The 27,479-nt window shown below is 44.6% G+C and overlaps 1 protein-coding gene across 2 annotated transcripts in view; it reads right to left on the bottom strand.

Annotated features, from left to right (window-relative positions):
* KIF5C (kinesin family member 5C) overlaps positions 1-27,479 on the bottom strand; it is a 159,461-nt gene that overhangs the window by 74,188 nt on the left and 57,794 nt on the right. For both annotated transcript variants that reach the window (XM_006054098.4, XM_025276628.2), the window contains exons 3-10: positions 22,969-23,042; positions 15,366-15,470; positions 10,333-10,381; positions 10,018-10,073; positions 9,254-9,341; positions 5,253-5,377; positions 2,565-2,669; positions 2,050-2,198 (exon numbers count right to left, since the gene is read on the bottom strand). In XM_006054098.4, coding sequence (XP_006054160.1) covers positions 2,050-2,198; positions 2,565-2,669; positions 5,253-5,377; positions 9,254-9,341; positions 10,018-10,073; positions 10,333-10,381; positions 15,366-15,470; positions 22,969-23,042 — 751 coding nt within the window. The remainder of the gene's footprint in view (positions 1-2,049; positions 2,199-2,564; positions 2,670-5,252; positions 5,378-9,253; positions 9,342-10,017; positions 10,074-10,332; positions 10,382-15,365; positions 15,471-22,968; positions 23,043-27,479) is intronic.

The raw sequence follows: 27,479 nt of genomic DNA on the forward strand, positions 1-27,479 counted from the left end.
TTCCATGAGGATTCTGACATGTCTGGCACATGCTAGTTCCTTAAAACAAGTGCTAGTGATAATGATGATGCTATGGTGGCCTCACTGAGATTAGAAGAAAGTAAATCATCATTTTCACTGACACCTAAAACTCTTCCTCTAGACATGCCCACCACCAACAACAGCCTTGAGACAGAGCCTGTGCCCCAGGAAGACTCTGGGTTGCAAAGATGTAAAGTATCTTTGCTTTATGGGTGGGAATATTTTTTTTAAGAGATGTTCCCTTTATAAATGCATCCAGGGCTGGTTTCCTCCAAAATGTCTTCAGAGGAAACTGTCAAAGCTTAAGTTTAAGAAACCAGGAGAGGGGCTTCCCTGGCGGCCCAGTGGTTAAGACTCCATGCTTCCAGTGCAGGAGGCCCAGATTCAACCCTGGTTGGGGAACGAATATCCCACATGCCGCATGACGTGACCAAAAAAATTTTTTAAGAAACCAAGAGAGATGGGGAAGGCAGGATGATCACCACAGTATTCTATGCTTCTCACAAGCAGATGCTGGTTTATAGGTATCCCGTGACCCTTAAGAAAAGAAGGTATTATCCTTCTGAAACCCACTGACCTAAGCATTTGGCTAATTAAGGAAGTGATTTCAGAGGAAATAAAGGACCCAAATCAAATTTAAAAGATATACGAGTTCTACAACAGTTCAGCATGATTATTATTTATTTAGACATCCCACAGGTGCCATAACTGGTTAATTCTATGTTCTGTGAGGTTTCAGGAAATGACTGGGGTTTAATGTGGTTTCAACAAGCCATAACAATCTCCCATCCAGAATGCCCACCACCATCTGTCTTTTCTCTAGGCATCTTAAACTACTTCTGAGGCATAACCACACACTCCTGGAAGAAGGGAGTGCTCCGGGCATAAGGCAGAGCCTGAAGAGAACTGGTTACTTGTCCAAAGATAACACAGTTGCGTGAAGGGGATGATGTCAGTAAGTCTGCATCTCCCAACCTCAGCTCTGGGCTCAGCCCACTGAGCACGAAAGATGCTCAGAATCGCCCCCATCCACAGGACGCAAGCACTCTAGGGACTAGCACTTCAGGCAGCCATGCAGGGAGGATGGAGCTCAACACCACTGACTGATAGACCATGACTGAAGGTCAAGAAAGGAAGGGATGGGACTTCCCTGGGGGTCCAGTGGTTAAGAATCCTCCTTCCTATGCAGGGGACACAGGTTCGACCGCTGGTGGGGAACTAAGATCTCACATGCCGCAGGACAACTAAGCCTGCTCACACAACCAGAGAAGCCTGTACACCGCAGTGAAGACCCAGCAGAGCCAAAAAAAAAAGGAAGGGATGAACTAACGCATACCAGGGAATGTTGTTGGAGGATTACTGGCTGTCCCTGCTGCCTACCTAGTAACGCTCCCTAGACATCTAGGAGATGTCCTTCAGACATTTCTGAAGATGAGAAGATGAGGCCATCCTTCCCTTTCCTCAGCATACAGCTGTATTTCTTACCTCCAGGATGAGCATTGGGACTTCTTCTCCCTGCTCTTTAATATTCAGTCTAATATTTAGTCTATCAGCAAATTTGCAATGGATTCCAAATATTGAAGTAGTTACTGGTAGTAGTAGTACTACCACTTGTAACTGGTAGTTGCCAGTCTTGAGTTGAATATGCTTGAACTTCAGAGTTAAGGTTTAATTCCATGAACCTGAGAGTCAGACTTAATTCCATGAAGAACCTGAGAGTTAGAATTAATTCCATGAAAACAAAACTAAAATTCCACTGAATTACCAACAATCACATCTATAATAAGCTTGGATTTTTTTTAACATCATACCTTTGATAGACGTATTCATACCTATTATTTTAAAACATAATTTTTCTTTCAGCCTCAGTACATGATGCCTCAAGTTTTACAGGTCACCTGCTAGATGCAAATTACTAACAGGCTGCTTGCCCCTTCCCTCTGCTTCCTCTCTGACCCAAGAACCTCACCACTCACCCCTAACACCTAAGACCCAGCTCAGAGCACAGATTAAGAAGGTCATGCCCACCTTTGTCCAAACATGAGCGTTGACTTGGTCTCAGCTTCATTGAAGACTGAGGGAGAGCAGCAAATGACGATGGTGGTTCTACAGTTCCCACCCAGAGAGTCCTGAAGAATCCGAGTCATCTTGCTATCCCGGTATGGCACGTGTGTTTTCTATTTAGGAAAAGAAAAAATACTGTCTGCTACAGCCAATTCAAAGAGAAAATACAGAGACCAGCAAGTTAGTGATGGGAACTGGGCTTAGAAACATGTGAAATAAAAATCTATGGCCTGGTTTTGCATCTTGCCAAAGTTTAGCATGCCCATTGTGGGACCTGGGTCATATGAAATTAGCATCACCACTCACACACTTTAATGAGCTAGATTTCCCTGCAAGCAGAGTGTCCATAGCCAGGATTCCCCCTGTCCCTTTCTAAACAAAAACAAATGAATCACCGGGGTGTGTGGCAAAGAGAGTACACGGACCCAAGAGGCAATTTCTCATGATATCATTTAATAGATGGGGACACAATCACTTACCGTCCCTTCTGCCAAAGCAGAGATCACGTTTCCAAGAGCAGACAAAGACTTATTGATATTTTTAGCTTCATCGAGAACAGCTCCCTCGGCACCAGTTTTGCTGACCTACCAGAGAGAAGAGGAAACAGTGAGCTGCACAGGTGCAGAGGAGAAAACTCCAACTCACAAGAGAGCACGTGTGCAGGAGGAGCCGAGGTGAACCCTCCCGGAGTGCTGGGGAAAATACGAGTAAGTCAGACGCGTGGTGCCCAAGGCAGGGGATTGGTTCTCTCCTGTTGTCATTTTCCTCTCAATTAGGTTTTAGGGGAATGGCTGGGACACCTCGCGTGTAGAGCTGCAGATACTTCCCAGGGGACGTCTGTCTGGGGATGCCAGGCTCCAAAAGCACTGTCACTACAGAAAGGCTGGGGTCTTGTGAGACTGAACCATCCCCACACTGGGGATGCGCAAAGAGAAAACGATGTCCTGGCCACAATGAATGGACATTACAAGCTCCAACTTCAAGCAAAGGTCAAGAGGTGCTGGGGATGGTTATCCAGACTCTGTGTTCCTTCCCTACTTATTCCCATAGTAAGAAAAAAAGGAGTAATCAGCCAAAGGAAAAAAATACTTGACAAGGCATGAAAAGTCAAAAAAATGTATATAAGTGAATCTGTCTTTTTTCTCCATAGTTAGAAGAACCATGCACCATTCCTCCTCGGCTCTGTTATTACTGGTAATTTCATATGTACAGCATTTGCTCCAGGTACAAAGCAGTTCACTGATGCTAGGGAAAAAACAAAAAGGAACTCAACATGATTCATAGCTCTGCTGACTGGACCAAAGACACAGGGGGAGCGGCTGCTCTCTGAAGAAAGAACAGTGGGGAAAAGATTTTAAACTGTGCGAAGATGAATTTCAATTACATATAAAGGAGGAACTCCCAATGACAGAGATAAATGCATGTCCGGGGGGCAGGGGAGGGTTTTTTCAAAGAAAAATTCAAGTATTTCTCCAGAAATTGTGTGTGGGTCCCCTGCTTACAGATGGAGAAACCACGGAGCTGCTGGCTCACAAATAGTAACGGTCTATTCATGGTGTTTAAGGTGCTGTCACATTTGAGCATCTCGGCTCCATGAAATATGCAAGACAAGTACAAGCACCTTCCTTTTACGGACAAGAAAAATTTGAGCTCCGGGCATGTCAAATTGCTCACCCAAGAGAAGAACACATTTCGGGGAGATGGGACTAAGCCCCAGAGCTCTGTTCCACTAGATCACTTTGACACATTCATGCGCATACATCTAGGGCAAGGAACACAGCTATGAGCAGAGGAAACAACTTGTAGGTCCACAACTTTAAAACACCTCATAAATATCATAAGCAATAACCACCAACGCTGTATAGGCCTCCACTCTCAGCTGCCTGCATGAAGCACTTTCCCACTGCATTTAGGCCCTGAGTACTTATCTCTGTTCTCTAAAGGGAAATAGGGCAAGCTCGGGATGAGGCAAAGGATCCCTAAGAGCTTTGTCTGGACCCATATGACAGGTGGGGCAGCAAAGTAGATGCTGGCTGCTGATGGCCAGTCTAGAGGTGAGCAATGCTACTCTCTACTGCTGTGCTGGTGGGCGTCTACTTAATTACAGTTTCAAGCTGGGCCAGAACAATTTTCAAGTCCCAGTTAGGACTATCCAGATGATCTTCTGCTCCAGGCTGTACAAATGCAGACAGGAGAACAACCCAAGTAGCCATTACTTACACGGATGACAGTGGCCATAACTTGGTGTTCAGCAACTCAGTGGTGGGAGCAGTAAGTGGGGATCAGTGACACAGTTCGGGAGACTGACCGAGCTTCAGGGCTGGCCCTGATGGGGACACAGTCTGCATGACATCAGCGATGAGGTAGGCCACAGGGTATTGTGTGCAGAGACTTGCTCTATGATGTCACCCAAGGCGGGCAGTGCCCCCAGCTCGGGTGTGGCCACAGAAGCTTCCAGCGGGGCTGGGGAGGTGAGGTGGGAGGGCAGGGGGCAGGTGCTGGGAAGCCTATTGGATCTGGAGTGTGGCCGAGTGTGCCTGGAAGAGAACTGACAGGGTCCAGATGCCGAAAGAAAATCCTGACAAAATCACAGAAAGGGCAGGGTTTGTGGCTAAACATGGGCTTCAGGCCCTGTAGCCTGAAGGGAGTGAGGCTGCCCATGCAGGACTGGGGCAGTTCACACCTGCTGGAGAGAGAAGCCAAGAAGGCAGGGAGAGCCCCACGTTCCAGATCTTTTATCAGCAAACAAACCTGCAGAGGCAAGCCTGCCACATTCCAATGGCAAAGCCCCTTCCTGGCCTATTTGAATCTGTCACAATACAGATTTTTCCTGCCCTCAGAAGTTCACGTCCCTCCCACCTTTGAACAGCTGCCTTCACCAAGCTAAGTTCACACCAAACACTCGCCTCGTGTCATCATCAGAGTCTATTAGGCATAAATCAGGGTTTACATTCAAAGCACCTCCTGTGACGTGAATAGGGAACTTCAGGACCAGAAAAGAAAGAGCAGGGAAATGAAGGTTAAATTTAATAACATCTTGGCACAACATCAGAAACTTTAAAAGCTCTTTAAAACCAGGGACTAGAAAGACATAAAAATTATACCACTGCACACTGAAGCAAATTGCAGGGGGAAACTGTGGATAATACAAATAAAGAACCAATTACCTTTTCACTCCCAGCCAAATCAACTAGATAAAGCTTCCCACTGAGTTTTTTTTCAGTCTCTACATTTTCTTGCTTAATATTAATCAGGAAGATACTGTGACTTCTAGAGCTGTGTTCATTCATGTCTGAAAAGGAAAAGAGTTTACTGCTCTACAGAGAACACATAAATTTAGTAGTAAGCCTCTCAATCAAAAATACAACAAATCATGCCTAATACCTCCATTTTTTTTAAGTCCTTTCAATTTTAAAAAATTATCTGAGACCACTTCTTCCAAAAAACAATGCTCATTCTAGAAATGAAAGATTTAAAATACCTTCACGTGGCAGAGAAATTAATCTAAAAATTGAGGTCAGTGGCTTAAGACAACAGATTCTCAAGCTCTGCCTGAAGTGTCCGTCCTCCAACATTCCAGTCTGACTGTCCAGTCTGACTCTCTCTTTGAAGAGCTCAAGGCTTCCGCCTCTGCCTGACTTTAAGTCCCTCAGCCTTGATCACCAGGATTAGTACCTGATGTATTCCATCTTCTTCATGTGTGCAGGCCTTGACTTACCAGTGACATCACAACCTTTCTTAAGGAAGAATTATGACATTATGAAAGAAGGATTAAGGCATACATTTCTTTTATAACCCATGCTAGGAACATAGAAAGTCTCAGACATGAAATATGCTTCATTAGAACCAAGTAACAAAAATCAAAATCTTCTTGGATCTTGGTCTTTGTTCACCAGGCAGACAAGGACCCCAGTGACTGTCTTATTCAACCCACATTGGTAATCCGTTCTCCAAACCATCTAACCAGATTATGTGGGGGAAAAAACCCCTAAAAGTTTCCAGAAAAATGTTAGAACTAATGAATTTGGCAGGATACAAAAGCAATACATAAAAATCAGTTGCATTATATATTATGATAATGAACAATCCAAAAAGGAAATTAACAATTCCATTTAAAATAGGAAAAAAGAATAAGATACTTAGGAATAAATGTAACCAAGAAAATGAAAGGCAAATAATAAAAACTATGAAATGCTGCCAAAAGAAATTAAATAATACACAAGTAAATGGAAAGCTAACCTTATTCTTGGATTAAAAGACTTAATATTGTTAAGATGTCCATACTACCAACAGATTTAATACAATCTCTATCAAAATCCCAATGATATTGTTTACAGAAATAGAAAAGTCCATTCTAAAATTCATATGGAATGTCAAGGGACCCTGGATAGCCAAAACAATCCTTAAAAAGAACAAAGTTGAAGGTCTCACACTTAATGATTTCAAAACTTACTACAAAGCTATGCTAATCAAAATAGTGTGGTATTGTCATAAAGGCAGACATATAGACCAATAAGACAGAATAGAAAGCCTAGAAATAAAACCTCACATGATATGGTCAAGTAATTTTTGACAAGCGTGTCAAGACCATTCAATGGGGAAAGGACAGTCTCTTCACCAAAGTGAAAACTGGATATCCACATGCAAGAATGAAGTTGGACTCTTTCCTTAAGTCATATATAAAAGTTAACTCCAAAAGGATAAAAAATCTGAATATAAAAGTTAAAACTATAAAACCTTAGAAGAAAGCATAGGGGAAAAGGTTCATGACACTGGATTTGGCAATGATTTGGATATGACACCAAAAAACAAACCACAACAGCAACAAAAAATAATGTAACTTCATCAAATGTAAAACATTGTGTATGAAAGGACACTGTCAAAAGAGTGAGCAACCCACAGAATGACAGGAAATACCTGAAATCATATATCTGATAAGGGGTTGAGATCCAGAATATATACAGAATTCCTACAAATCAACAACAACAAAAGCCGAACAACCTAATTTTTAAAAACAGGCCAAAGGACTTGAATAGCATTGCTCCAAAGAAGATGCATAATGGCCAAGAAGCATATGAAAAGATGCTCAACATCACTAATCATTCAGGAAATGCAAATCAAAAATCTCAATAGATACCATTTTACATCATTACACAACAGATGACTATTAAAAAGAAAACAAAAGTAGAGAATAAGAAGTGTCAGCAAGGATGTGAGAAACTGAAATTCTTGCACACTGTTAGTGGGAATGCAAAATGGTACACTTGCAATGGAAAACAATATAGCTGTTCCGTAAAAAATTAAAAGTAGAATTACCATGTGATCCAGCAATTCTACTTCTGGGTGTATATACCCAAAAAACAACTAAAAGCAGGAACTTGAACAGATGTTTAAACACCCATGTTCACAACAGCCAAAAGGTAGAAGTAATACAATGTCTATCTATGGATGAATGGATAAACAAAATGTGGTGTATGCATACAATGGAACATTACTCTGCCTGATAAAAAGAAAGGGAACTGTGATACATGCCACAACACGAATGAATCTTGAGGACACTGTGCTAAGTGAAACAAGCATGTCACAAAAGGACTTGTATCATTCCACATATGAAGTGCCTAGAGCTGTCAAATTCATTGAGACAGGAAGTAGGACAATGGTTAACATGGGTTGGGAGGAGGGAGTATGGTACGGGCCATTCGTATTCAATGGGTATGGAGTTTCACTTTGGAATAATTAGAAATTCTGGAAACAGGAAATGGTGATGGTTGCAAATATTGTGAATGTGCTTAATGCCACTAAACTGGACACTTAAAAGAGGTTAAAATGGTAAATTGTATGTTATGCATAATATAACAAAATTTAAAAAGAAAACATCTTACCAGAATAAGAAAAAATAGTATAATGTTCTGTACCAACAGTTCTGAAGCAGAGGGCCAAGACAGACTATCAGGTATATCACAAATAATTCATAACTAGGGAAACAGAGTGGAAACTTCTTTACAAGAGATGCTGTTAGTGTTAAGTGTATCATTCTTTCTGTAAGTGTCTAAGCAGAAGAGAAAGAAATAGAGTTTAACCCATACTGTATACAAGTCTAGGCTCAGGTATGGAACTTGCCACATAGATGAATATCATCTGATACATGCGTTGCAGTAGAGAAACAGTTGAGAATTACAGTTCTGGATCAAAAAATCATAGAACCAGTCAACAACCAAGCAGTACTTGAATCTCTTCTACACCATGCCGAGGACTCACTACCTCTCTAGGTAGCAGGCTTTACGTGCAGCAGCTGTAAGGACAAGGGTTTTTCTTGTAGTAGGTCAAAATCTGCCTCTCTGTAGTATCAACTGTCCTGGATGGTCTACTCGTTCAGATCAAACAAAGCAAGCTGCCCCTCTGAAGGTCAGCACCTTGAAGACATCAAGACTGTGTTAAGATATATCTACATGCCCTGCCCAGATAAGCTTCTCTCTTCAAAGCTAGAAATTCTTTGTTCTTGCAGGAGATCGTCACAAGAAGTCACTCTCACTTGTCCCTGCCCCTCTGAATAAGACAGACATCTTCTCATGGAACCTCTGCAGCTCTCACACCACATGACCTGATTCCCTGAGGAAGGCCCCACAAGGTCAACCAGCTGACCTGACTGTGTTTGTAATGGACAAGGAAGCAAAGAGTTTACAAGAAAGCACCCGGCCCCACTTTCTGAGTTCCTCCGCGTCTTTCTTTTCCTTGTTTACAGAGGATATAAGTCTAACATCGTTTCTTTTGATGTGTATGACTAGCATATAGAACCTGTCAGTTTGGATTTTTTAAACAATAATAGAGTTAAAATAAATGAGCTTAGCAGCTTACTTTCTTCTGCCTTTAGTTGGCTAGCTGGTTGCTTATCCCCAGTGTTCAGGCTCAGGCTGTTACCCAGGCCCAATGTCACCCAACATTTCCAACAAGCCCTGGACAGCAGGAGGCACTGTTTCAGGCGCTGTACCAGGACCTGCCCAGGCCTGCTGGTACTGCACACATCCCTGTGTCTGAGTGCCAGTCACTGCTTTATAACTGCTTTCTTGGGCATTATTCCACTTGGACCTCATTACCCGCGGCCGCCCTTGCTGGTAGGCAGATGTCTGTGCCCTAGGTTAGAGGGGAGGAAACCCCACACCAGGCTTACTTGTCACAGCCACGTGGCGGTTTGCTTTGCCTTCGTCTATCACATCCATGACTTCCTCCGGGCTTGACACAAATCGCTCGGTGCACCCCTGCAAGACAGCCAGAGCAAGCTGGTCACCGAAAAACTGACAAGCAACAAGACTTTAAAACAGCTAAACATTTTCCCACTTCTGGAACTGCAGATGCAGAGAAAGGATACAGTGTCGACCCAAAAACTCTTCCTCCTCACCAAGGGCTTGAATTCGACATTCAAAAGAAGTCTGAGAAACACTGGGAAACCCAGAAGTAAACCATAAAAGAAATGCCAGATTTTAAGTACACAGTCACACTTAATAGCAGGGGAGACAGAAAATAAAGAAGAAAACCAATGATGGAGAAAGAAACGGAGGAAGTCTTGCTTTGCCTTTCAATCTAGCCACCAACTTTAATTAGATACTGAAGCTGTAGACATAATGCTACGATAGGCTTCTTCTAAGTGCCAAGTATGAACAACTGTACTCAATCCCAAAGCCTCTTTAAATGTGAATAATGTCTGTTCATTTCTCTAGTTCTTACCTTCTGTGATCTGACATCTGGGATACACTTACATAAATACAACTGAAGAAATTAAATGCCAACTTTTTAACCAGATGAATATTAAATATAAGAAATGATTAAATATGGATATGTGCCTTTTAGGTAATGTTCTGGGCATCTTAGGTAATAATTATTATGACAGTGATTGGAGGGAAATCAATTGCATCATCAGTCAAGATTTCCTCATACCTTTACGTACGGGACTCTATTTTTATCTTCATGAACAGCCAAGTTTGTCTTGGATACTACAGAGACGATAATGATGACATGCAAAGAAGAAAAGAAAAGTTAAAGGCCCTGTATTGGAGGAAAAATAGAAATTGTTACAGAAGATAGGCAGATCTAATCTGCAATAACTCAAGTTAAAGCTTTGGCTGAGAATAAGCAGACAGCCTGAAGGCAACAGAACGTCTCTATAAATTCCTGAAGCAGAAGGGCTGTAAAACATTTCAACCTCCCTGGACTGTAGTTACAGAACAAAGGACAAGAATTCGGGTTACTTACCATCAAGTAAGTCCCTGATTTTGTCCAGGTAGATCTCAAAATAGGAAACCTGATTAAAAACAAATTGATTTTGAAACAGAAATGCCACCCTGTATTTCAATAACATCATTATTAGAATTTTCAAAAGCTTTTTTGTCATGCTATGAAGAGTAAGAAAGAGGCTACAAAATGAAGATTCAGAGTCTAGAGGGGAGCGCTCCGGCCAACCCCCCGCCTCTCACCGGCCTCCTGCTTCCTGCTTGTCAGCTTGCTCTAAGGGTCCCTGCTCAGTGGCCCAGGCCCCACCCCTACCCCTGCATCAGAGGTCCCCATGCTCCCAACCAGGTGCTATTCACAGATGACCACCAAGCAAACTTCTAGGTATGACAACAGCTAGAGCAGAACACAGAGAAGGCAATGGCACCCCACTCCAGTACTCTTGCTTGGAAAATCCCATGGACAGAGGAGCCTGTTAGGCTGCAATCCATGGGGTCGCTAAGAGTCAGACACGACTGAGAGACTTCACTTTCACTTTTCACTTTCATGCATTGGAGAAGGAAATGGCAACCCACTCCAGTGTTCTTGCCTGGAGAATCCTAGGGACGGGGGAGCCTGGTGGGCTGCCGTCTATGGGGTCGCACAGAGTCGGACACGACTGAAGTGACTTAGCATAGCATAGAGCAGAACATGTCCTTTGCAAGTAACTGTCAAAAAACCAGTAGGCCTCACGTTGGGCATGACACTGACAGCCTCATCAGACCAGGGAGGGAGCATGCTCCAAACATTCAAATGAAGAAGTGGGGAGGGGGAATAAGGGCAGTTGCTTAGAACTACAGACCCAGTAACAGGAAGAGAGCTGGTGACAGTGGCCAGCTTTGGGGAGTCCAGGAAGGACTTGAACAAAATGTAACTTAATAAAAGACAATTAATCTGTGAGAGGGAAAGGAAGCCTTCCAATGAATTATTCTCAAACTTCAGTCCCAGCACTGCCTGTACCAGCATCTCACTCAGCGTTTGTTTAAATTGCCCTGAACCCTACTGTAATCCTCCTCTATCAGAATCTCCAAGAATAAGATTTGGGAATCCACTTCTAAACTCCCCAGGTGACCCCTGACCCAGGCTGACATCTGGGAATAACTCTAACTAGATATGTGATCTTGGAGATTTAATTCACAAGTAATCAAGAACCTAGACTTCAATGCTCCCATCTGTCATATGAAGCCATTGATAGCAAAAATTCCCTCTAGGATTCTGTACTCTACCTACACTTGCCTTCTGCCAACCAGATCAACTTTTCCTTCCCTCAAGTTCATGGTCCGTCCCACCCCCCACCGCCCCGCCAATTCCCCCTCCCCGGAAATCTAAACAGAGGACTGAATCAAAAAGATGTTTTCTAAAAAGCTGAAAAAATAGTTGTAAAGTTGAGATGCAACTCTACAGGTGAAACCTCACCCCTGCACCACCAGTCTTGGCTCTAGACCAGGAGAAGTAAAAACTCCCTAACCCAGCACTAGTCCCAACCCAGCTCAGTCCTGGTTCATTATCTTTCATCTGTTTCAGCCTGGAACCTCTTGACTCCTCGTTTCTCTGAAATCTGGGGTCCTGGCTTCAAACCCTGGAATCTATAGCTGAGCATCCTCTCCCTAACAACCTCTGCCTGCTTGAATGCTGGTCAAATGGCCCTGTTACTGGCTCTCTCTGTCGCAGACACACATTCCTTACCCACTGCTCCAGAAACCTCTCCCTGAGGCCACAAGTCTAGGGTCTGCTTGGTCTCTAAACCTTAGACATCTCTAACCCAGTCCTTCTGCAGCCCACTCAACCCCAGCTCCAACCCACTCTTGTATTTCAGAATTGTCTGGTTTTCATTAAGACTTTTCTGTTAACTCTGAGATCTTAAGCATGTGTCCTTATTTCCACAGGTTACAGAGAAAATTAATGACACCTGAAGACCACTCGTGAAGTAGATATTAGCAAATCTGGCACTTAGAATCTTGTTCATATTTAATATAAGTATACATAGAATTCTGATTTGTTCATTTTTTACCATAGCAAATAGTGGTTTCTTGGGAGGGGGGTGAATTTTGTTATTTCTGTCACCCAAATACTTTGTAAGACCAGATGGAAGAAAAATAAATAAGCATTTAAAAACATGTTCAGAAATAATGTCTAAAACCTCTGTGAGGCTCACTTTAAGGAGCAGATTTTCAATACTGTCTTAATCACGCCTCTTTTTCTTGATTCAGCCTGTCACTATTCAGTTTAAAATATGGAGTAATCAATAGCAAACTTGCCTACTTAACAATTATAATCTGTGAAATAAGAGAACATAACTACAAATGCAGGACAGGACCCTAGATTGTAAAATTCTGCCCTGACATGAGTGTCATTCCTCCTTTCCTCCCTCCCTTCCTGCTGGGGCTATTTTTATCTTAATAAGATTCTAATGTGAGACCCTATTTTGAGGGCAATAATTGGTTTAACATCTTACTCCAGGATTATCCCATAAGAACCCTGCAGTGGTTCAAGGTATTTAAATGCAAACAGCCTTAAAGATGCATTAAGCTCCTAAATCTTGATCCCATCAAAGCAACAAGCTTCTGCATCCTCAGATATAAAGAACTCTGGCAAGGAGGAGAAGCTGGCTTCAGCCAACAAAGGGAGCTGTAAGGAAAAAGATCTGCCAGATGTACTTTATAAATGGGCAAACAGTTGTTGCCTTGTTTTTATATAATCTGAGGAAGGTATCACAGAAATGGGCTTCCCAGGTGCCTCTAGTGGTAAAGAACTTTCCTGCCAATGCAAGATATAGAAGAGACGCAGGATTTGATCCCTGGGTTGGAAAGATCCCCTGGAGGAGGGCAGGGCAACCCACTCCAGTATCCTCTCCTGGAGAATCCCATGGACAGAGGAGCCTGGTGGGCTACAGTCCATAGGGTTTCAAAGAGTCGGACATGATGGAAGCGACTTAACATGCACACACCACAGAAATAAGTGATGGTAGAAATTTAATATAATGGAACAGGTACTACACGTGGGGTTGGTCAGTCTAATTTCAACTGTGCTGAGGACTTGATGTCACTTGGGCCATTGGGCTCTATATCTTTGAACTTCAGTTTCCTTATTTCTAAAATGATGGGCCTAGGAGATGGATGGCATCACTGACTCAATGGACATGAGTTTGAGTAAACTCCGAGAGTTGGTGATGGACAGGGAGGCCTGGCGTGCTACAGTCCAAGGGGTTGTAAAGAGTCGGACACGACTGATCGACTGAACTGAACTGAACTGAACTGAGGCAGTTGGGTCCCAGTTTCCAAGGATTATCAGCCTCTTGGTTGATCTGCTCAGCTCCAAGTCATCTTAGAAATGCCCCCTTCTCCTCCCCATCCCCTTGTCAACCCTATCCCTGTGACAGTCACCATGGCAGGGACCCCACAGCCATGTGCATCCTGGACACAGCTCATCAGACCAAGGCTGGGCCAATGGGCTCCTTCCCAGGGGCATGAGGGATTGGAAATAAGGGGATGTGGAGCAGAAGCTGTGATGTCACCCTCTTTACCACACACACAAAAGAGAAAGATGGTCTGGAACAAGGGAAAGAAATAAAGCAAGAGGGCAGGGACAGGGACCCTAACAGGGATGGAGTTTCTTTTGGCAGTAATGAAAATGTTCTGGAATTAACCAGTGATCCTGAAGGCATCATACAGAGCTAATTTGATGTTTCCAGTAGAAGTCTGTACTTTATTGTTGGTATATTTTTCACAAAAGATTTTTGAATAATAGGACTACCAAAAGTAGAAAGGAAAGTAGGTATCAGAATCTGTTTTTGCTGGTAAAAGACTACAGTAAGTCTTATAGAATGTACTTTTTAAAATTCATGTTTAATTTTGCATTTTGCCTTCTTAGTGCCTAGTTTTCTTGCCACCTTCTAGGATAAACATGTACAAAACTTTGATTTAACTAATCATCTGTATTCTCACCTTTCAGAGGTGATGCTACTAATATTCTTTATGGAAATCATATATTCCCCTTTCATTTAAAATGTGTTGTAAGACTTTCCATGTAACTGTCTATACACTTACTTAATAAATCTGCTTAGTATTCACTGATCGTGGTTGTACAATTTGGAAAACATACTAAGAACCATTAAATTGTACACTGTAAAAAGGTTAAATTTATGGTATGTGAACCATATCACAATTTTCTTAAGGAAAAGCAGAGCCTGGATTGCTTTCTTCTCCACAACTCTCCGCCCCCACACCTGCTGCCAGATGCTTTATCTACAACAACTTCCTCTATTTGCTTAAACAAGTGACTTTCAGTCACTTGCAAACAAAGGAGTTCCAATGAATATACCCCTCGTACCAAATGTTAAGAATTAACAGCTATAGTTAAGAGAGTAGAAATCTCCCATTTTCAATTCAAATTTAAGCCAGAACATAGGTATGAAAAACAAAAACAAGAAGGAAAAGAATTCCCTTTCTCAGCACTTCTCAGAACGCGCTCCTCCAAATGCTAGTCTGTTGCCCTCCAAGGAGGGAAAAGTAGGTCCACAGTCAAAGAGGCTGGAAAATGTGATACACCACAGGTCCACTGTGCACAAGTGCATTACACACAGGCATACTTAAGCATGGGGTAAATTTAAATTGTTCAACAGGAGCATTTTCCCAGCTACTTCGGCCACATAAGCCTTTTCCACAGCAGCCCACGGAGAAAAGATACGAGGGACTGGGTTCCCCAGACACACTTTGGGAAATGCTGTCCTTGCCCAATTACAGACACACGCCAGTCATATCTATAGAAACCCACAGGGTAAAGGGGAGAACTTAGACCACAGTCATGATGATTCCATCCTAAAAAGGGCTTTTCCTTTATCTCAATACTTCCTTGGTATTGGCCTAAGCCATTAAATAATAAATATGGCTCTGCTGACCACAGAAATGTCACTTAAAATCAATAAAATCATCTTCTACGTGCATGTAAAAAAGAGGAAAGCAAAGAAACACAAGCTGGGGGTCAGTTTCTTCTCTCAGGACTCGATCAATTGCGCTTACCTTGATGTGGAACTCCAGGTTCTCATCCATGGAATAGATATGGTCAAAGATGTCGTGCGCAATCCTTGGAATGATGCCCATGAGCTGAGGGTCGTGTAGCTTCCCCTAGTGAGTGAAAACACAACACGGGTATCTAAAGGGCGCTGGGTACCTGAGCACCGTGTGGGGGAGAGAGAGGACCATACCCAGGCTTCTTAAACAGGAGCAGGGAGACGCTTAAACAACGCAGAGACAGCCTGCTTCCCTGGAGATCCACCCCACGAGCCAACAGACCAACAGTTAGCAGGATAACTCAAGCCCGCATGGCTCTGAAGGCCCACAATATCCCCTCCTGCTGCCACTGGGGGCAGCAGATCAGTGTGTATGCAGGTGAGCTTGTGGGTAGAAGGGAGAGAAAGAGAAGGAATGAGGTTCTATGTGTGACTGTAACATACTAAATGTGGGCTTTGGTTTGGAATGTTTACACACTGACCAGAACCTACAAATCCAAGTTCATCTGCCTTAATGAAATCACATCAAGAGCTGATAGACATAGTTTCATTCACATCATCACTGCTTAAACATTTCCAAGAACCTGATTCTGCAAATACCTGCAGTAGCACTTTAAAAACCAATCAAGAAAATCCATTTTATCAATTTCTTTTAAAATCTATACTTCCCGGGTTTTGTTTCAAATATTTTGGCTGTTTTTAATATGTAAATCTGCTTATGAACTTTTTTCCCCCTTTTTCCCACTTGTATTCATTTTACCTAATATATGGATGGATAGATGAATGTTTCTGTTATCTCAATTATCACTAAATCCATTTTCAAAATCCAGAATTTGCTGTTTCAAAGACTTTCAAAAAGATACAGCATAGTACCTGAAACTAATTCTTCAAGAGGAGTTCTAGAAGTGTTTAAAGCAACAGACTTACAAAGGACCTCAGCATACAACTTCCAGAGGGCCTGCTCTACACACACACCAAAGGAATATTTAAGTTCCACGTTGAATAACCTATCAGCTCACAAACACAGGGTTTGCATATCAAAGCAGTTGTCAATAACTGCATACCCAGATCACTCTGCCTTTCAGAAGTTCTAAAATTCTAGGAAGAAATGGAGCTGGCAGAAAAGCCAATTTGCTCTCTGGTTTTCCAGGAATGCCCAACAGTCTTTATAAATTTGACTCACATATCTTTGTTCCAAATCTGCCCAATACCTGAAAGATCTGTTTTGTTTTCCTCAATCAAGTCCTCTTTTTCTTTCAGATGACTTTCAGGCCAATATCTGAGTTATGAAAAGCAAGAAGTCACAAACCCTGGCACTAACTACAGGCCATAGAACACTTTTCATTTTGAGCCGTCCTTCAGCACCTGATTCCTGACTGTCCACTCTGTCCAAAGCAAGGGAAAAGCTGAATTCAGACACTTCTGGCCTCTGGCAAAGCTCTCTTACGGGGAAAATAGGTACTCTCCTGGAATGCCTCATCTGCCAAGAATCCTAAATCATTTGATGTATTTCTCTTGTTTTTTTTTAGTTTAACTGTATACTCCCTAAAGGCAGGATGGCCAGTAAATATTTCTTTCCAGGGCTTATGAGACTCAGTACAATATCTACTGCGTAGAATTACTATAGAATCTAAATTGAAAAGTATATATAATGGGCTTAGTGACAATAAATGTTATTATTCAGCTCATAATAATGTTCTCATTAAGCAGTTGTTAGGGTTTATTTGACCTGAAGAGTCTTAAAACATGTTACTACCCCAGATATATCTAATGAAAACAAAGCCAAATTACTGAGCCATCACTTCTTATTGGCCGTCATAAACATGTAACAAATCAAAATACTGGACCCCACCTGCTTAGGACTGTGGACCCTGCTGGCAGAAATGGTACCTACACTGAAAACACAGATCTCTGTTCTATCAAATGTGACACCAATGGGCCAATCTGACTCAGAAAGTCCGAAGAGTATCTTCCTCCACCACCCCCGACCTGGAGCTCTTGAATAATCCATCACAACACTCCAGCTTCTCCTCAGTGGCCCACAGCCAAAGGGGAATGATTGATAATCCAAAAATCATTTATAATTGACTCAAATCTTTTTCCCTAGATGCCTTTGCTTTCAACAGACTGACCTTCCAATTAATTCTGGGTGCATACAAGTTTTGACATTGCTTTTTTGCCTTCGTCGGGGTGTGAACCAGGCAGAATCAGGATGAGCCTGGACACTCCCTATTTTGTTTCCCTGAAGACTCAACCCAAAAATCATACAAGGAGGAGCACATGCTCGTTTGGAAAGGCCTAGTAATACCCCCCATTCCCATAGTGACGCAGTGATACCCAAAGCTACCAGAGGTTTAAGGGCTAGGATGCCTTCTTCTAGCTCATAAGCCCAAGAGCGGTGAGGCCCTTTATGCTCAGTAAACTGAGGATGCCAAAATAATCTGTGTGTGGAGGATTGTGTGTGTGTGTGTGTGTGTGTGGTGTCAATGTACACAGTGTGTAGTGTGTGCATGTGTATGGTGTCAATGTACACGGTATGTAGTGTGTGTGTTTGTGTTTATAAGAGATGATGTGTGTTTGTGTAGTGTGTGTATTTGTGTTGTGTGTGGTGTACACAGTGTGTGGGTGTGAGAGGCATGAGGATGTGTGGGGAAGGCTATCAATGTGAGGTGTGATGAGGATGAATGTGTGTGGTGTATGTGGTGTGTGGGATGTGTGTGTAGTGTGGAGGTATGTGAGGTGTGATGAGGATGAATGTGAGTGGTGTGTATGGTGTGGAGACAGGTCGTGTTTGTGTGTGGTGTGAAGCTACATGTGGTATGTGTGGGGTGTGTGGTGTGGAGGCGTGTGTGGTGTGGAGGCGTGTGTGGTGTGGAGGCGTGTGTGGTGTGGAGGTGTGTGTGGTGTGTGTGGTGTGGAGGCGTGTGTGGTGTGGAGGCGTGTGGAGGCGTGTGTGGTGTGGAGGCGTGTGGAGGCGTGTGTGGTGTGGAGGCGTGTGGAGGCGTGTGTGGTGTGGAGGCGTGTGTGGTGTGTGTGGTGTGTGTGGTGTGGAGGCGTGTGTGGTATGGAGGCATGTGTGGCGTGTGTGGTGTGGAGGCATGTGTGGTGTGGAGGCGTGTGTGGCGTGTGTGGTATGGAGGCGTGTATGGTGTGGAGGCGTGTGTGGTGTGGTGTAGAGGTGTGTGTGGTGTACGTGTGGTGCTGTGATGATGGATTTGTGTGGTGTGGAGATGTGTGTAGTGTGGAGGTGTGTGTGATGTGTGTGGTGTGCGTGGTGTGGAGGTGTGTGTGGTGTGGAGGCGTGTGTGGTATAGGTGTGTGTGGTGTGTGTGTGGTACAGTGATGATGGATTTGTGTGGTGTGGAGATGTGTGTAGTGTGGAGGTGTGTGTGGTGTGGAGGCGTGTGTGGTGTACGTGTGGTGCAGTGATGATGGATTTGTGTGGTGTGGAGGTGTGTGTGGTGTGGAGGTGTGTGTGGTGTGGAGGTGTGTGTGGTGTACGTGTGGTGCAGGTGATGATGGATTTGTGTGGTGTGTGTAGGAGACAGGCGTTCCACAAAGTTCTTCACTGCGTCTCTGTTGCAAATGAAAGGCATATGTACACAAACAATAAATAGTCACCTCAGGCAAAAAAGGTAATAAAGAGGCAATGAGCTCTAGAAACTCAGAGAACAGAAACATCCCTTGCAGCTGGGGTGACACAGGATGGCTTCCTTGAAAGACACCAGATCTGGAGGGATGAGTAAGATTAAGGAGACGTGAGACTGTGGGCAGAGGAAACAGGAGAAAGAGAACGGGGGAGGGACTGAGAGAGCATGCTGCTGTTTGGAGAACGTGACAGGTTTAGTCGGCTGGAGGATCAGGGATGAACTCGAGTGGACATTACCACTCCATCATCTTGTTTCTCCCAGAAAGCAAAAGAGACATTTTAATACTTGCATCCTGTATAATCTTCCTCAAATTCTGTATAATTTCCCCACTTCTGAAGGTGGCCTTCTTGGAGCACATGTGAAAGCAGAAACCAGACCCAGGCCATTGGCCATGGAACAAGACTCCCTTTGTTCCAGCCCCAGTGGCCTCCTCAGCCTCCCAAGCAGGACAGAGTTTCCTGAAACACTTAAGATGGGAGAGTGGGGGCCCGTCAGTGCACAAGCGCCAATGCACGCAGACAGGTTCATGAAAATCCACTTGGCAGCTCCTCGCAGCAGGACAGCCTGCACCCTCCCAGGGCCTCCAGGTGTCCCTTTGGGCAGAAGGAAAAACACAGCGTGTCTGCATCCATCTGAATCAGTGTGCAGAAGCAGGCCAAAAAGCAAGGCACGGGGCGAGAGAAGCCCTTCCCAGCCTCCCGCTCCGAACAAAGGTCTGGCCCTCTCTTCTCCGTGCAGCCAGCACCCCAGGACCCCTCTTCCAACCAGCCCCTGAACATTGCCCACCAGAGCCCAGCCAGGGCCCAGCACACCGAGGGTCCCCTCAGCTTAGCACCAACACCGCCAAGTGTTTCCCATTTGTGCTGAAAATCCGCCTGAAATGCACCGTCTTCAGAAGCTAATCTTTCCAATTTTGTGTGGGCTTATCTGTTTTCTCCCCTCAATAGAAGGTAATGGAATCACCACTGGATGCCAGACCCCAAACTGGGGCAGGGAGGGGGATTAAAATGAAAAACAGCTTTTAAATGTGACAGCTCTGTCCATTCATGGAATTAACAGTCCCTTCCCAGAGCTTTTAAAAGATCACAATGTGTAATGCCGAATATATAAAATCCTCCTTGTAGAAGGTGAGAGCCCTGAAGGGCTTTGTTGGTTTTTGTGTGTTTTTTGTGTTTCAGGGCCCTGGGTTTCCTGGTCTCCTACAATGTCCAGACTTCAGTGTGGGGATTCCCCTTTCCTCTGTTTTCCTCTAAAATATTTCCTACCTTTTCTCCAACTACCATCCCCCTTCAGAATGAGCCAGATGCAGAGTATGGGGGGGGGGGTAGGCACTAGGGTCCCCCATCCATCCTACCCCTTCCTTCTGCAGACATAAGCATGTGGTCCCCCAGAGTCACAGTAAAGGAAAGCAGCTCATTCCCAGCAACCTTTTGAAACAGACAAGGAAGGAGAAAGGCAACAGAATTCAGGCAACTGTGAGAGCCACCCGCACAGCATCCTGTTCCTTTTAGGTCCCATGAGTCCCTCCAGACCCACGGTACCACTCCCAGGGTGCGGGGTTTACGCAGTGAGTCACAGACAGCTGGAGAGGCTCTCATTTAATGCAACGTCTCCAATTTTAGTGTGAAGGGGCTGGCATACCTCTTTGCCATTTCCTCACATCCACCTTGGAGAAGGCAATGGCACCCCACTCCAGTACTCTTGCCTGGAAAATCCCATGGACGGAGGAGCCTGGTGGGCTGTAGTCCATGGGGTGGCTAAGAGTCGAATACGACTGAGCAGCTTCATTTTTCACTTTCATGCACTGGAGAAGGAAATGGCAACCCACTCCAGTGTTCTTGCCTGGAGAATCCCAGGGACGGGGGAGCCTGGTGGGCTGCCATCTCTGGGGTCGCACAGGGTCAGAAACGACTTGGCGGCGGCAGTAGCACATCCACCTATATCCTTGGCCACCCATATGCAACACAAACAAAGATTCTACTCTGGGGACAGGTCTCTTGTTTGGTGGTTTACAATTTAAATTTTTGCCATTTAGCAAATACATTGCATTTATTTCTCAAAGATGAATTAATCCCAAAGCTTAAAAGGTCACTAGTGTAAGCATTTTGTAAGATTTGGGGGGGAGGGTTTAAATATTGCATTTTTTTGTATATGGTAGGGCAAGTTTCCAAATAACTAAGGAATGATTCCCTCATAAGAAGCCGTCTCCTACTCTCTCTCTCAGGTGTTATGAAGGAGTTTCTGCCCATGGCTACTGGAGTGGGTGAAACTCAGGCAATGGATCAGTTTTTCTAGTTTCTAGAGTTTTCTAGTTTCTGCAGTTTTTCTAGTGCCTAGCAGGTTAAGTGTCTGGGGCCCAGTAGAGAGGCAGGAGAGGGGCCAAAGCAGAAGCGTGGGGTACACCCATGCCTGTACCCCATTCCCAAGGATGTGAGATGCAGGGAAGAGAGACCAAAAGGCTCAGGTGACCAGGAACAGTCCTGCTCCACCTGGAAAAGGTGGCAAATAAACCCGGGGCTTCCTTTAATCCGTGCAGTCTCTGAACCCCTCTGTCTCAGTGAAACAGGGGGAAGTGAGTCAACACAACAGGAACGAGGTCCCCCAGAGTCATGCCCCATACTTGGAAGTCGGTGTGAGCAGAACACCAGAGCCCTGAGGATATTAGCCTCGTGCCTTTGAAATCTCTTCTTCAATAGGAATGATTCATAAGCTAAACCGAGTCTGCAGTAGGCAACTCAGTGACAGTCCCAAGAGGGGACCGTAAATGAAAAACCTAAGCTTGAAGGATTAAGGATTCATCTTACCCTGCTGCTTGTAAGATGAATTCCCCAAACTTTCTTTGTGTAGTTGCTTATAATAACCACTCTTCACCTCTCCTCACCTGTCAAGTAGGCCCAATCTTTAGAACAATTATCCAGCCCCAAAGGTTGTTTAGGAGTCAAATCCATGGCAAAAAGCAGGAAAAGAAGAGGTAAAAGGGGCCACTTTTTTCTGCAGGCATGCCCTGTCTGGAAAACTGCCTGGAGCCACAGAAATCCAGGGCCAACAGTCAGAGCTGGGGACACACCCTCAAGGGCACAGGGGACCAGGGGTGAATGTTTCTGGGGAAGGATGCTAAACATTCACTCACGATGTGCATGGAGGGGACCAGGGGACCACAAGGGCTGGCCCGACACTCATGGGTCAGCCAGGGCCACCACGAGGATACCATTTTCACAAATATTCTATCGAAGCCCTCCTATGTGACAGCCGTGGTCTCACACACTAGCAATGTGAGTAAAGAGGTGAACGAGACAACGAACAGCTTTGCTCCCGTGAAACTTACACCTCATATCATGGTGAAATTGCACCCAGAGTTGCTGGATCATCAGAATTTTCAACCAAAATGTATAAGAATCTAAGAATTTTCAACTTAGAACTGTTGGAAATTTTCCCATTTTAAACACTGCCTGCCATTTGTAAAAAAGCAAACAAATAAAAACCAAAAAACCACAGAACACTGCAGGTCATACAGAAATGTGTCTGTGGGCTGAATGTGGTCCAAAAGCCAGCTTCTTTCAACCTCTGACCTACAAATTTTTATTTATTCAGAAGAGACTCGCTTCCCCAGAGACTCTTTAGAGAGTAAATGATTTTCACAACAGACTTTCTCAGCAAGATTGGGCTGACAGCCCACAGGGATACCCACACCACTGGTTAGCTTGTTGTAAACAGAATTTATTATTAATATTTTCACAGAGCTATCAAAAGAGGATTTTTTTTAATACTGAACTCCTGAGACTTTATTACTCACCACTATTTTTAAAACACCTCAAAGATACACAAAAATTATGGCACAAATATAACATCCCCTTAACCATCTCTATTGCTCAGTCAAAAAGCCACATGCACCTAACATTTTGCAGGAAGCGCCACTTCCATTCAGTCATCTCAGAGACTGACAACAGCACACTGAAGCCTCACCTCCATGGTGTGTGTTTTTCCTGATGAGGTCTGTCCATACGCAAAAATCGTCCCATTGTAACCCTCAAGGACATCTGCAAGCAAGAAAAAAATTAAAAGTAACTCATTACTTTGATTGCATGCCAGTGCCGGTTGCCTGTTTTAAAATTACATTTTCCAAATGGCCCATCTCATTTTTCACACAAATGATGTATTCAATTCCATTTGCATTTTAAGTAGAATTGTGAGATAAAAGCAGGAATGAGGGCCTCCACGGCTCCACAAAATAAAAATAAATGGACTCACATGCCTATGGAATATATTAATAAAAGGAGAGGCGGACACACTTTCTCCCGGTTATATCAAAATCAAAACAGATATCGAGCACTGTACTTTATTTTTAGTAGAAAGAGATTTGAATTTTCTTCTCCATGTTCATCTCTTGAGATCTGTCGAGGGGGGAAAACATTATCATGCCCTGCGTCTCTGCAGTGAGGTGCATGTAGAATTCTTCTCCTGAAGATCTGATTTGGATTGGGTTAAACCTGGCCCCAGCAGGTTCCTTGGGGAGGTTTCTTGAGAAGCTACCCAGAGCCCATTCAGAGCAGAGCTTGTCCAGAGTTGGGAGGCACAGGGCCCCATTCCATATACTGAGACACATGGTGACAATCCAATGAGCCCGGAAACCAACTGGGTCCTGACTCAAATTTAATGCCTCTCTTTTTCCAGTGACTGTGCTAGGAAGATGGCCCTGGCCCAAGAGCATTGGGAATTTATTTTAACTACACAAGGAGCAGGGGCTTCCCTGGTGGCTCCTCTGTAAAGAATCCATCTGCCAATGCAGAAGACGTGGGTTTGATCCCTGGGTCAGGAAGATCCCCTGGAGGAGGAAATGACAACCCACTCCAGTATTCTTGCCTGGAGAATCCCATGGACAGAGGAGCCTGGTGGGCTACAGTCCATAAGGTCACAAAAGAGTCAGACATGACTTAGTGACTAAAACAACAACAACAGGAGGAGGAGCAGACTGTGCTGACCCCACACGCTGTAGGCTGCTTCCGTCTCATACAGAGATGACTGGGAGGCGGGCGTGTGGACAGGCAGACAGACGTTGCTATGAGCTGGCGATTATCTGTGGGAATTCTTTCAAAGCAGCAGAGGTGATTAAAATATATTTAGTGCTCATTTCCCTCGATCTGCTTCACCCACATAAACAGCACTGATAAGCGGGATGATGCATGATTAATATCCCTGACCCCCTACCTTTACATAAGGGAGGAAGTTCTCATTCCTAAAAGCACAGAGGGGTGGGGAGAGGAGCCCTATAAGAGGGTGTCGTCTCCAAGGCCATGTACAAAGAAAAAAAAAATCAAGCCAGGTAATCAGCTCCGTCTATTTCAGGCCCTGATTAGGTTGGTTGGTTTGCTTTTTTGGTCTCTCTCAGTTTTATGATGGTGGTTAGTTTTTGCTGTTTTGTTGAGTCTCCTAAAAACAATTTTTTTTAATACACATTTACTGATCAGAGGCTTTGGAGTGTAAACTGGGATCAGAAAAGAAAGTGGGATTTTCCCTCGAGAAGCTAAAAAAAAAGAAAAATTAAATGGCAGTATTTTTTTTTTTAATCATAGCAGCTCTCAAGAGTTTGTGTCAAGCTATATTGAGAGAGAAAAAATGTTCACACATATCTGACTTCTGGTAATGGTTTCCCTGGTAACAGGGAAGCAAAAGCTTGAAGACTACAATGTAAGGGCTGGAGGTTCAAGCTTCAGTCTTCTTGAAAATGCCAACCTGCTTAGAGAAAAGGTTTCTCCGGTCGAAAACAGTAGTCGGAGTGGGAGCTTCTACACAACCACAAATGACATGCTTTCAGGGACTCAAAGAAAGAGGTCTCCATCCTTGGATGTTTGAAAATTTAGTATGTTCACGGCACAAACACCTCCAGACAATTTCAATGCCAGCCACAATCACAGCACCTAAGCTCCTAACTGATTAGAAATTAAACCTCTCCCCCCACCCCGAAAGGGCTTCCTTATTTTAAGTCCCTGTGGAGGAAGCACCCTGGGACCCATTAGCTCAGGCATTAGGACAGGAGGAAGGGAGCCAAGGCCAAGGTCCAGTCCCTCTGCTCCTCCTCAGAGGCGCTGGCCACCCCACATGCCCACCTGCACAGAGGGGGCCCTGAGCAGCTGCCCACCGGAAGAAACCTCAGCTCAGAGTCCAGCTCTGCTGACAGCGGAAAACCCAGTACTTCTTCTTCCTCTGCCAGGAAGTGACAGGACAAGGGCTCTGGAATTCTGCCCCACAAACATCCCCAGTCCCCCCCATCTAATCCACCCTCACTGAATCCTAGGAACCACACTGCTCAACAGACTCCCTCAGGCTAAGGGCTGGGACACATACATGCAAACACATAACGCTTGTGGACAGCATCGCTTGTTTAGGGTAGGGAGCTAAGGGCACCTGAGACTCTTGGAGAATCCCTGATTCTTTGTTGCTGCTATGGCAACACTGTAGGCAATTGCTTTTTATTTATTTATTTATTTTTAAGAAAAGGAGAACACATAAAACACCATTAGGACAAACTCCACTTAGCCTTTAAAGTGTTCAGAATCATGTAACAATTAATTCATTGTTGGAGAACCTATCTCGGTGTTCAAGGTTGAAGAGGGCTGATGTCACCCTCTATCAACTGGGTTCTGAATCAGAAGGTGATTTAAAAAGAAAACAAGAAGCTCTTCTAACCTGGTGTCCTCTATTTCCTTCCAAACTCTGGGTTTGGGGGGCTTGCTTGTTGTTGCATCCACATTTGCTTATGAGGGGAAAAGACACATGGAGAGGGGGGCACAGCACCAAAATGCATGTGAGGCTGGACCACAAATGCAGGGAGACGGAGGACACCCGCCAAGGACAGAAAGATGAGGGGAACAGGCCTGTGCTTGCCGCCACTGAGCCACATCACCACCTGCCCGCCTCTGCAGAAAGAGCCCACAGAGAGGCACTTTCATCATGCTGAAGGCCAGGTCCTGGGCCCAAGGAAAGCATTTGTTTCAGGGTCTCTGTCATAACAGGATGACTGTTTCTATACACCAGCCACAAAGCCAGAGACCAGCCCAGCTGGACAGAACCTTTCTTTGTGACAGGGACTGGCGTGATGTGACCTCAGCTCACACCACAGGGCCAGCGGGGCCCCACACAGCACACGTCCATCCAGCAGCCAAGCAAACCCAGAAGAGAGCCCATAGCATGCGGGAAGAGTCCTGTCATCTCCCGGGAGGAAAGCAGAGGGGAGTGGGGTCCTTGAAAATACTCTGTGCCTCCTGGTGTGGCCTCAGAGTCAAGCTGCCCTCCCTAGGCTTTACCAGTTCTGAGTCTAGGTCTTGCTGAAGCAGAAGAGTTAGTTCCATTGAGTGGCAGGTAAGAATTTGGGGAGGACAGAATCATAGCTACACATCGGGGTGCCTGAGGAGGCTGTCGTGGCCTCCTGTCATCTCTCCTTGTGAAACAGTGGCCCAACAGTGGCTCCAGTTGTTGCTGTTGTTTAGTTGTCCAGTTGTATCCAGCTCTTTTGCAACCCCATGGACTGCAGCCCGCCAGGCTCCTCTGTCCATGGAATTCTCCAGGCAAGAATACTGGAGTGGGTTGCCATGCCCTCCCTCCAGGGGATCTTCCCGACCCAGGGATTGAACCCACATCTCTTAAGTCTCCTGCACTGGCAAGCAGGTTCTTTACTGTCTGAGCTACCAGGGAAGCACAAGTAGCACCAGAGCCTCTGGCAAGAGTGGCTAACAAGCCACCCCTGGCTTGGACTCCTAAGGCTTTCGCCAGCCAACCACACTACTCGAGCAGGCTGTGCCCAGAGATTGCAGAGACCATCCTACCAAACACCAACAGCCATCCAGGATGCTGGGCCTGCCAACCTGGGGGCACCCACGCTACTGCCCAGGCAAGGGCATGCTGCGTCTTCAGAATGGAAGCGTGCCTCCTCATTGGCAGCAGCCAGGGTCACGCAGCAGCCCTGGGAACCCAGTCTCTGTTTTTTCCCTTTTTCCCTTCTCTACTCCCGTTCCTACCCCTGCCTTTCTGCAAGGTAGTCCATATGGCCTGGTGGAAAAGGAATAACTCATAAAATAATTACCAAATGCTCATTACGGGCCCACAAGACAAGTGGGGGCAGGATAGTACAGAAAAATTCAAGTCAGAAAAACTCAGGTTCAAGGCATGGCCTCACTAGTCCCTAAACTACCTGGTCAAGTTACTTCACCTCAATTTCCTCTTTAGTACAATGGGAATAATAATACTCACACACCTTATAAAGTCGTCAAGATTTAAAATGCAGTAACATATGTAGAATGCATAGAGGGTACCTGACAGATAACAGCAGCAAAATAAATGTAATTCTTCTTAAAAGTCATATATAATAGAATAATAAAATTGATCTGATAATATCCCTGAGCTTAAAATTCTCCACTGGGGACTTCCCTGAAGGTCCAGTGGTTAAGACTCTGCACTTCCACTGCAGAAGCTACGGGTTC

This window comes from Bubalus bubalis, chromosome 2, assembly GCF_019923935.1.
Source record: "Bubalus bubalis isolate 160015118507 breed Murrah chromosome 2, NDDB_SH_1, whole genome shotgun sequence".
Lineage (NCBI taxonomy): Eukaryota > Metazoa > Chordata > Mammalia > Artiodactyla > Bovidae > Bubalus > Bubalus bubalis.